This window comes from Poecilia formosa, unplaced genomic scaffold, assembly GCF_000485575.1.
Source record: "Poecilia formosa unplaced genomic scaffold, Poecilia_formosa-5.1.2 Scaffold0, whole genome shotgun sequence".
Classification (NCBI taxonomy): Eukaryota; Metazoa; Chordata; class Actinopteri; order Cyprinodontiformes; family Poeciliidae; genus Poecilia; species Poecilia formosa.
In genome coordinates, this window is record NW_006799939.1 from 5,569,631 (window position 1) to 5,580,841 (window position 11,211).

The following is an 11,211-nucleotide window of genomic DNA, read 5'->3' on the forward strand; positions in this document are numbered from 1 at the left end:
TTTAAAAACAACAATGAGGAGCAGAGTTGAGGTTTCTCACACGGCGTAAGCTCAATATTTCTTCAGCCTTTCTAACAATAACTTCAAGCCACCCCTCCCTTCCGATGCATTAACAAAACCGCAGCACAATGTCTCTCCATTCTCTACTCTTAGCTGTTTTGTTTCCATTACAAGTCTCATATTATCAAAAAAATAATAATAAATAAATAACAGCAAGTTTTTTTCTGTAAATTCAAATCAGAATTAAAAAAAAAAAACAATACCTTTCAGTAAAGTGATCTCATTCTGGATGGAGATGGGAAACTCCATTTGGGGTTCCTAGGCTATTTTTCTCAGAGAATGATGAAAAAATAAATGCCTCAGTAGTCTGGTGTCCTTCCTCTGACGAGATGACAGAAACGTCTCCCTGTCTGAGCAGATTCCTGTGTCTCAACTCTTTTTCTCTTTGGTCACTTTCCTGCTCAGCAGGTCGACTGACCGGCACTCTCCTCTCTGTTTTGGTTCCTGTCATAAACAATGTGAGGCGCACACAGACACACACACTCATTCATTCTCAGTCATATGCACACTCTGAAGTATTTTCTGTGCAGAATCCAAAGCTCCTCCCTTTCCTTTTTCAAATACAACTGGATTGTTATCTTCACTGCAATGCAAATTCACTCAGTGAGAAAACGACCTCGGACTCAGGTAAGCTAATCAGAGTGATTGGCTGATGCAGAGACTGATATGAGGAGAATCAAAGAGAATAAAGTAAAGATCTGTTTTTCTTGTGAGAGAATAAAGGACGATGGTGATTTTTATGTGTGAAAAAGAGAGAGAGAAAAGACTAAATGCTTAGTAACAGTATCCCAGCACCACTTTTTTTTACCCCTTTTTTTATCCTGCCACCAATCCCAAACACAGGAATACATGGAAGTATCTTCAATTTCTACGCAGACCAAAATGAGCTGCAGTTGTCACTAAGTACCAGCAGTAAGAAACATATTGCTTAAAAATCACCCATACTGTTTGAGAAAAAAGAAAGAACTAGATTGATTGAATTACAAAAGCCAAAAATAACCCATTAAAGAAGCAGGATTGTTTGCTTTTCAGGCACATAGCTCTATGTTAGCAACGATGTTAGCTTCAGTTGTTATAAAAATGCTGTACATTTGAAATATGACAAATTTAAAGCCTTGAAATTGGGCCTCTGTCTCTTTAAGAAGCTCCTGCTCTTTCTGAAACTCCACCTTCAGGAAGTCATCACAACATGGCTCCTCCGTTAATCCTTTAACAACATTTTTACCAGTGTTGCACTGAGAAGTAGCTCGTATAATAATGAGCTCAGTTCCACCAGGTGTTTGCTAATTGCTGCTGGCTAGTCTGAAGGAGCTGAGAGGGAAAGAGCTGCTCAGACGCTTGGAAGCTGCAGCTCCTGTGAGGAGCTTTGTGGTCAAAAGGATTTTTCAAGTGTGCTTAAGCAACCAACGCAGCACTCAGAGTATGTTTTTTGATGAAGGAATAAGATTATAACATGTTGTAAAGCTCGAAACAGCTGATTTTACATAAATCCACTTTATATCACAAAAAGAAAGAAAAGGGAATGGTAGCAGACTCTAAATCTTTGATTCTTTTAAATTTATTTCAGCTTTGCATGTTATACACAATGTGTCTTTATGACAAGCAGCAACAAAAAGCTTAAGGCTCCCATAGCTTATTCGCTAATCTATTTGTGACTTATTTATCATCCTTTCGCTACAGAAATCTACTGGTGTGGAAAAAAAAAAAACAATCTAAAAATGTGTCTAACAGTGGACTGAAAATGAGAAAAAAAAATAAAATAAATTAGCCACTGTTCCAAGAAAAACTATTTAATAAGACCATTTATAAATAGTACAGGAATACTGGCTCAAAGTGTAAGGAAATTACAGGAAACCTTTCGGAAAGTACAGCAGCTCAGCTCAACGTGCTGAGCTAGTGGAATAAGTTATTTCACAATAATAATAACAAAAACAATATAGCACAGCTACAACTGCTTCATATTAACTTTCCCCTAAACTAATTTATAAAAATATTTAGGACAAAAGCTGGAGTATACTTCACATGTTGGTATGTTTTCTCTCTTTACTTTGTTGCTTGGTGAATTTGCAGTGCGGTCAGTTAACATGCAATGTCAACATAATAGTACCACTGCAGTAATGTCAGACACACTTTTTCATTAAAAAGCAAATAACTGCTATAAGTCCAATGTCCATCAGGGGAGCATTCTCCAGATGTAGATCGCTAAGATTTCATATCTGTAGGAATGTTAAAAATGCAACAAGGAAGAAGGTAGCATTTCCTTTACTGTCATTCAGCATGTCACATGTAAAACAAAAACAAAAAAAAAAGGACAAATAAGAACATCTTCAGTCATTCAAATGCAGCCTGGTTCTGATCAATTAGAGGCTTTAAATTTGAAGTTTTAGCTATTACCTCAACCAGGAAACCACGGCGTGCGTTCGCTAGCGAAGCTTGTGTACACTTTGAAATTTAGTAAAAGAACTGAAGCAATAGGAAATCCATCCAGTAATTTCAACAAAGTGCGCCAATGACAACATGGCAGACACATTTTGGCAAATAAAAAAAAAATTAAGTCTTGATAGATGTGGATTTGTAGAGTTTTTCCTCCTGCTATGGTCACTACATCTTGTTCAAAATTAAAAACAGGCCGATGAATTACAACGAGCAAAACGTCTGGCCAAGGACATGGCATTTTTTTTTTTTTAGGAACTCTAACAGCCATTACTTATAATTTAAAACATAGCAACAGCAGAAATAAATTAGCTAATTAGTAGTCAAAGCTTTAAAGGCAAACTAAAGACATTAGCAAAGGTCGTTTTAATCTTATTTTTTTTATATTTTGCCTTTAAATTTATTTCAGTTCTTGATATTTTACATTTCATAATCTTAATCTCTGAAATCTTGATCTTTATTGTGAAATTGTTCTTTTTTTCATTAATTATTTATTAATCTTGTTTTCACCAAATCTGAAACTTAAACACTTTTTTTTATTTCCCTTATCTTGTGTGATAGTCAGTGATTTTATCAACTCTGTTTCCACATCACAGACAGTCTTATTGTCTGTGCAGGCATTTTTTTTCACCCTCTACTGTAGAAAACTTGTAACCAACCAAAAAAGAAAAAGAGAAAAAAACAAATTCCCAGACACAAAAACGATGTCCACACAAAGTATCGTGTGTTTCATAGTGCTGCTGGCTCTCGGCTCAGAGGCTTCTGTGCTTTGTGTGCATCAGGCTGGTAGTCCTGCTGCGGACGTCCAGACAAAACATTCCTCCTGGCTGAGGTCACTGAGCCAGTCAAATCTCCAGCCCAATGCAGGGGCTTAAAGCTCCAGGCAGCAGTCAGCAGGAGAGCAAACTCCCCAATCAGCCTGGGATAAAACAGTTACGGGGGGGGAGTGTGAACACTGCAGATCTAAACATTTCATTCAGAGGGAAGAAATTCCCTAAGCACAGAAATTATGTATTTACAGTTTACATTTTGGTTCAGTGTTGCATAAAAGCCAACATAGTTTTTTTTTTTTTTTACTTGCTGGAGTGTGACTGATTTGTTGTATTTGCGCAGAAAAGCAGAAGATAAGAAAGATGACATTTGTTTTGTTTCCCATCCGAACAGGCAAAGAGCCAGCTGTGAAAACCTCTGAAGGCAGGGATTTTCCTTCAGCCTTTGTATAAAAATTAATTAATGTGGAGTCTTGGGAAATAAGAGAGAGACGAAGCGAAGTGAAAGTGACTGAACCCCGCGCCGACTGTCGTAAAACAAAACGACAGGTTCCATCTGTCCCAAGAGTCGAGGGGAGAAAAAAGAAAAAAAGAAAAATAGACAACCAGTTGAGGAATTTGACTGCATCAAAACAGAAACACAAACACTGAAAGCTTCTGCTCTGAGAAATATTCTCTTTACAGAAGGAAGGGAAGAAAAGCACGAATCAAGTAAACAAAGCTTTGACGAGTGGTAAGGGAGTAAAAATACCCCCAACCCAAATGGTTCCCCACCCTCCCCACCCACACCAGGGTTCACAGACTTCGTTTTTCAGAAGCTGAACCAGGCTCACTGGAGACTACTGTCATTTCTGTCTTACTCAGACTCAGCTGGTGAGAATAAACAGATTAATCAGATGTGATTACATCCCTGATTACACACAAAGCTCAGAGATACGGTAAATAATCGTCTCTCTCGGCTGCTGTCAAAACTTTTAATCCTTTCTAGGATCCTTTCTCTTACAGTCAGGTCTGCTGTTGTGAGGACAATGATCCACTAGGGGCTGTGCTTTCCCTGTCATGTCTGAATAAGGTCAGCCACGGGAAAACGAGGCCACAGAAGAACACAAGGATAACTCCTAGCGCTCAGCAATAATGAGGCTAATGATCAAATTTTATCTTCCACAAACTTATGCTTTCAAAACGACATTTAACAATCATTAACTAATGCACACATGATGAGAACATTAACCTTAAATACCTCAGAGGTGTTCAATACAATGCAAAGAGGAAAACTGAAGACAATCAATCAGACTCCTCTCTCAGGTGTCAAAGGACTGCTGTGTGTCTTGCATGTTTCAGATGTTTCCTGTATTCAGAGCACATGAATCAAACGCATGGTTCATTTTTAACGCCTCTGTAGAAACTGATGGGATACTGAAGAGGCAGCTCGTCCGTCTGAATCAGCTGTTTCGTAGCGGAGGCATCTGTAAAACATGCAGGACGCCCCTAAGGACGGGAGTTGGACACCATCGTCCTAGATTAGAAAGATCATTCAGAAGCAGAAAATATTTAAGCCACTGACACTTTTCCCAGGAGGGAAATGACCAAATTCATTCCAAGGTCAGCCTGTGCAGAGATCAGAGAAAGTGTACAAAAAAAAGAGCTCCATTTTAGGCTTTGCTGGCCTTAGTGTGATAAATGTTAAAATCAAAAGGAGAATGAGTTTGATAAGCTGAAAGAAAACTGAATCCGAGATGCTCAGTCACCTCGATGGAAGAAGAAAACCATTCACAGCATTTCACCACAAACATCTCACACTTCACACCTCGTCATACTTTTCTAGAGCTAATCACCAGGAGCTTGTTCCCACAGCTAAAGCTTGAAACAACTGATCAGGTCCCAAATTTAGGTGTGGTGAAGGACTCAGGCCGGAACCCTCAGAGTCATATAAAGACAGTTAGAAAGTCGGCCTTCTGTCACCTGAAGAAGTCCTTCAAACCTGCCTCATTTCCAGGTTTGAAGGACTAATGTCTCAGCAAGATTTAGACAAACTTGATCATGTGTTTATGTTTATTCGCATCAATTACTGTGATAGTGTCTTCATAGGTCTGCCTAAAAAATAAAAATAAAAAATCAATCCTGCTGCAGCTGCTTGCATTCTGACTAAAACCAAGAAGATGGAACACATCACTCAGTTCTACAGTCTGGCTCCCCATAGCTCAGAGAATAGGCTTTAAGATACTGTTGATGGTTTATAAATCACTGAACGACATAGCACCAAACTACATTAAAAATCTGTTGTATCAACTTTCCAGACCTCTCAGGTCTTCTGGTTCTTCTGGTTCTGGTTCTGCATCCCCAGAACCAAGCATAGTCAAGCAGCATTCAGCTTCTATGCACCGCAAATCTGGAACAAACTTCTAGAAAACTGCAAAACAGCTGAAACACTGAGTTCCTTTAAATCTAGACTACAAGCCAATCTGCTTAGAGTTGCCTTTGACTCACCATAACTGGAAAATTGATGAATATATTTGATTAATGCTGATGATTTTGATGATGATCATAACTGATTGCTCTATTATGTTTTTTATGTCGTAAAGCTCTTTGAACTGCCTTGTTGCTGAAATGTGATATACAGTGTTGTAGTTCTCGAGATCGGTCTCAAGACCATTTATTGATGGTCTCGGTCTCGTCTCGGACTCGACCGGATTTGGTCTCGGTCTTGTCTCAGTCTCGGGCGCTGAGGACTCAGTATTTTATTTCAAGACCAGTCGAGACCGCAACTGTGAAAATATCACTAAACTTACAGCATACTGTCCACTTTATTTGTTAACATCTTTGTTTTCACTGGATGCAAAACGCACCGATTAAAATCCAACCAATAACGTGTTTCTGTTACTCCCCTCCCCTCCCAACCTTTCACTCGCATGCGGCGCTCCAAGACATGCGCAGTTGTTTTCTCTGAGCGACAGAAGATGTCTGTCTAATCGTCAGTAATAGAATAGCACTGCATAAATCATAAGAAATCCGATGGCCACAGCTAACTCAGCAACGCTTCACTTTCACAGATGGTGGAGTCAACGTCTAACTTTTTTCGTCACTTAGAAAAGTAGCACAAGGAAAGGTAAGCTCCGATGACGTGATGTTAGCAAAGCTAGCTGTACAGAGACACATTATTTGTGATGAAAAAAAGTCACTCACTGCGCTGAATTATTGTGCGGAGGTGTTGACTGACTTGTCGCACATATGGGACAACGCTGTGTCCAAAAGTCTGCAATATAGTGAGGTGACATTCAGGAACAGTAGAATTAATCTGCTCATCTCTTTACTTATTAGATTGGACTGGAGTGTCACTGAGAGCCGTTGTTCTATCAGATTACCATACGCTGTCAGAATAGCATACATGCAGTGAGTACCATGCCTGTGCATGCGCATTAAGAAGTCCGACCGTCAGAGGAGTTGTCGGTTCACCATACGTAGCAAGTTATGATGCAAATAAGTCATTAAATTGTTTTCAATGATAACTATATAGATATACATGTGTTGTTGTGGTTTCAAAGTGTATTTAAAGCAGGGTCTGGCTGCAGCTGGAGTCAGCTACAAAACACGCCCATGTAAAACTCATTAACCTACTTAACCGCTAGGTCAGGATGCCATACAACTGTTAATAACAAAGTATATGACGATCTACATCATGATTCTATGCTGCTGATTAAATGAAATCTTATGGTAATGACGTGTCTGACAGATATAGCCGTGAGTTGGTGCTAAGTGTAGGACAATCTGACCTGACAGAACACCCGTTCTTTGTTCTTGTAATGCTCTGCGTACACTGCAGTAGTTATCATTATTTTATTTAAGTACATTGATAGTTTTAAAATTAACAAATAACTAAAGCACAAGAACGAAAGAGCACCCACAGCATGCACATTGTTCTTTGATTGTTTTCGTTCAAAGTGGCAGCTGTAATGTGTGCCATGGTGTCAGACTGCCTGGCTTCATGCAGCAGGAGAGAGGTGAGAACAGTCACAATGAGCGTCTTCTGTTTGGTTACTTCTTGCTTGTTGCTCCTTGGTCAGTGTTCATAGTTTAGCATTGTTTACTGTCAGGGCGTTGCCTCAATTGCTATGTTTAATGGTGCAGACAGTGGTGGTTTCTGATATGAGCAATATGGCCAAACGCCGAGGGGCATTATCTTTTAAGGGATGTCACGAGATGACCACACATTGTAGCACAGAGATAGAATATTTAATATTGGTAAAATGTATTAAGTATTTAATATCTAGGTGTTTTTATAGGAATATGGATCTTTCAGATCAATTTGAGAAGCAATTTTGATCATAATTTACATTTTATTGTGTCATGTAGCGCAAGCCGCTAGTCTTGGACTTGACTCGGTCTCGACTTCCCTCAGTCTTGGTCTTGGTCTTGTCTTGGTCTCAGGTTAGGTAGTCTTGACCACAACACTGGTAATATACGAATAAACTTGACTTGACTAAAACTGGATCATTAAATGGAAAATGATCAGAAACACAGCAACCAATTTATCACAGCATTGCTGTGCTATGGCCCACTTAAAGTAAAAGCAGCAACCTGATTAAACGTTATGATTGGATTCTGCATAATCAAAGGGTGTACCTAGTTTTTAGACTCATACCTTTTAAATATAGCTATGTTAAGCTATATTTGTATTTTCTTGTTTATTTACAACTAACTGCTCAGCATGAAACAACCAGACACATGATCAGAGCCAAGTTAAAGGGAGCTTGCTCCCACTGGTACATCTTCCTCTTCCTCCAAAAAATAAAAAAAATAAAATCGGCTATCATTTATTTGAGCTGCATTCCCGCTGCCAGTATCTCTGCTTCCTGTTTTTCTCCACTCCCACACTCTCTGTGCCTCATCATCTTTTTTCTGTCTGTGCTCCATGGGACGGGGATTTTCTGCCTGCGGCGCCACTCTGGCTGCTGACCCCGACGTTCTGCTCCCAGAAAAGGTGATGAGACTCGTCCGGTGTGTGTGAGTGACTTATATTGATTCCTGCTGAGATCCTTCAGCCTTCCTAGAATTGACACCAATGACTCATTCTGCAGCTACCCTCAGCTACACACTGTCTCCTGGTGGAAGTCACCAGAAATGCATGCAGTTTGGTCTACAAGTGAAAGTTTTAACCCCTTAACCGTCAGCAAGACATGAGTGTCCTAGATCAACTGACTCACAAGTGTTAAAACATCATTAAAACATCATTAAATTTATCTGGGTGACATAAAAAAGTTGACCTTTTCTTTACATATTAAATTTTTCTGTTCTAATTTCCAAAGAGAAGGCAGTCGATAAGCACAGATATGAAATTCTTGGGCCAATTTTCTGGTGATGATTCTGATTTTAGCTAATTTAAACAATTATTTGTCTTTTATAAATACAATATAGTAGAAAACAAGAAGAGTACATTATTTTTTTCTGGCTTCTTGTGTACAATATTTTATTATTTACATTAGAAGTGATGTCACACGGTGTGAGTGAGAAACAAGCTGCTGTAAAATGTTATATATACTTACAAAAGGTCATATTTATTTACGTACAAATTGTTTTAATATACATATCTATACATCACATAAATTACTTTATTATTTATTTAATTTGTGTATTAAATTTCTTAATCTGGGACCTGAGTCAGGTTTTGTTATCACAAACAAGTAAAGGTAGTATAACATATTTTGCATATTTTATTAGTGATTAGCACAGCTAGCACACTTAGCACAGTTATTACCTAAATAGGAGGGTTTTTTTTGTTCTTTTTCTAGCGAGTGTGAACCCTTAGCACCTTAACTGAAGTGTTCAAATGTTTTAAACTCACCCAGACAAAATAGCAATTTCGTTGTAATACATCAAGCCTTCCTGTTACCTGTGGAAAATCCTGCTCTCTCACCACCTGAATGAACTGTGACATCTCAATTTAGACGTTTTCTACACTTTTTATGTTTTGTTTGACCTTATTGGTATTGAAAATAGTAAAAGTTCACTCTTTTTCACTCGGTAACAACATCCACAACAAAGAGTGTTATTGCCAGTGAGGCAGTGCTCTGAGATTATGCCTGTCAGGGGCAGCTCAAGCTGAAAATGATTCCGATCACCAGGCCAATTCTCAGCACACCTCAACTTTAAGGCTGTGTCACTGTCTTTGACTCACCTCTGACTAGACAACATGCTTTGACTGACAAAAAAGGTATTTTCATCTCTGCCCCTGCTGGCCTTCAACTTTAAAATCCTAGTATGAATTTGAAGAACACGAGTAGAGGTTGTAACACTCAGCTACCCGTCGACAGCAGCAGCTGAAAGCAATCTGCTGAGTCAAAAGGTAAAAACATCACACGAGTCAAATCTGTGAAAACAATACATGGGGCACAACAAATACTTCCCGAGTGTAACACAGCAGAGTTCAGCTGTGTCCAAAGTGTAGTGACAGCTCTGCAGGAAAGCCAGAATTGCCAATGATCTGAACTTTGAGATAAGAAAACAAACAGCAGTCGTTTTTTTTCCCCCAGTGTTGTCGTTTGACCTCTGATCTCGGTAGAGAGCGGAAACGCCCTTCGGGGACCCGACGCTTCGACGGGGTGCGCTGCAGCGTGGGAGGCCTTGTTTACTTTTGCACTAATGTGTCATCTCGGAAGCATTTTTGGACCATGCCTATCATGTAACCCTGGTTTCTGCTTTTCTTGCAGGCCTCAAAGGCATCCTTACCATTTACGGTAGTTTTTAATAAAATACATTTCTGTCATCGCCAAAGCAAGCAAGCTTCACTCCCTCATCATCGGTGTCTCGGACCGAAGGAGATTTGACGCTCCGCTAACAGAGAAGAATGTAACAAGTTACTCCTTGTGGCAAATCTGCTGTCCCATGTGAAAACCTAGCATGCAATGTCATAACAGTGTAGCTGTCAGCTGTGTGGGGTGACCTGCTGGGACATTCCTGGCCCGTGTGGAGGCTGTCATGCCGAGTGGCTCCAGTTGCTCCAAATACCAGTGGCTGCAATAAACTCATAGCCTTTCTGTGTTTGGGAAGTGACGGGACCAACCAAGACAGAGAAGGACACACTCTCTCTCGTAAGCCTCATCACGCACACGTCGCTACCAACCATCAGATCATGTGTGAAGGAAATCACCCAGAAGCCCAGTTGGCAAGAAAGCGGGAGACGTCTCCTCTTACTCCAGTTTCCAGGTGGAATCTGGGCAGGAGTGATTGTGCGTAAAAATTTCAGAGTCTACATAAAAAGTTCTTGTCTTTGTACAACAATGCGCTCCTTTCAAAGTGGAAACAGAGATTTCTAATTATTCCTGTTGCCGTGAAACAGATGGCACCCATTTGGAGATGAGGAGAGAAATCAGCAGGCGACCAGAATCCGAATGTTTTCAGCCGGAAAAAACCTTTGAACTTTGACCGGCCGGTCACGAGCTTCAACATTAAAGCTTTTTTTTTTTTACAATCACTGAACGTGCCATAAAGCTACCAGGTCTTTGCTAAAAACAACACTCTGCAGTTTTAGTAGTTGCTGCTATTAGATTCGAGGTTTGCTACTTTCAGCATCAGCGAGGTGTTTAACGGTGAAGTCAGATGAAGCGCAGAAACGTAACAAGCTAGTTAACCGGACGGCATGTTAACTAGGCTGCTGAGCTTGGTTTTCATGCTAGTCATTTCATTTTGTTTATCTTAGTTTTGGTCAATGTCTACAAGATTTGTAAAGTAACACACAGGCCAGCTGCCGCAGGTTATCACATAATATCTGCCTTTGATTGGAAATGCTTCACTGGGTCAGATTTGGACACATTTAATCGAAAAGCTGTAATCAGATAAAATAGTTTGATTTGATGCTTTTGAGCTTCGACCCGCTTTCTGTTGTGAGCCTTTCTGGATCAGGAGATTTTGGAAATTGTCTTAATGGTAGTTTGATAGTGATAATAGATAAAAG

General features: G+C 39.7%; 1 protein-coding gene across 9 annotated transcripts in view; it reads right to left on the bottom strand.

Annotated features, from left to right (window-relative positions):
* LOC103144611 (plectin-like) overlaps positions 1–11,211 on the bottom strand; it is a 132,587-nt gene that overhangs the window by 92,491 nt on the left and 28,885 nt on the right. For 2 of the 9 annotated variants that reach the window (XM_016678348.1, XM_016678276.1), the window contains exon 1: positions 264–409. The exons of the other annotated variants lie outside the window; for them this stretch is intronic. In XM_016678348.1, the coding sequence (XP_016533834.1) occupies positions 264–309 (46 nt within the window). In that variant the 5' untranslated portion in view covers positions 310–409. Of the gene's footprint in view, positions 1–263; positions 410–11,211 lie in introns of those variants that run through there. 9 annotated transcript variants of the gene reach the window in all.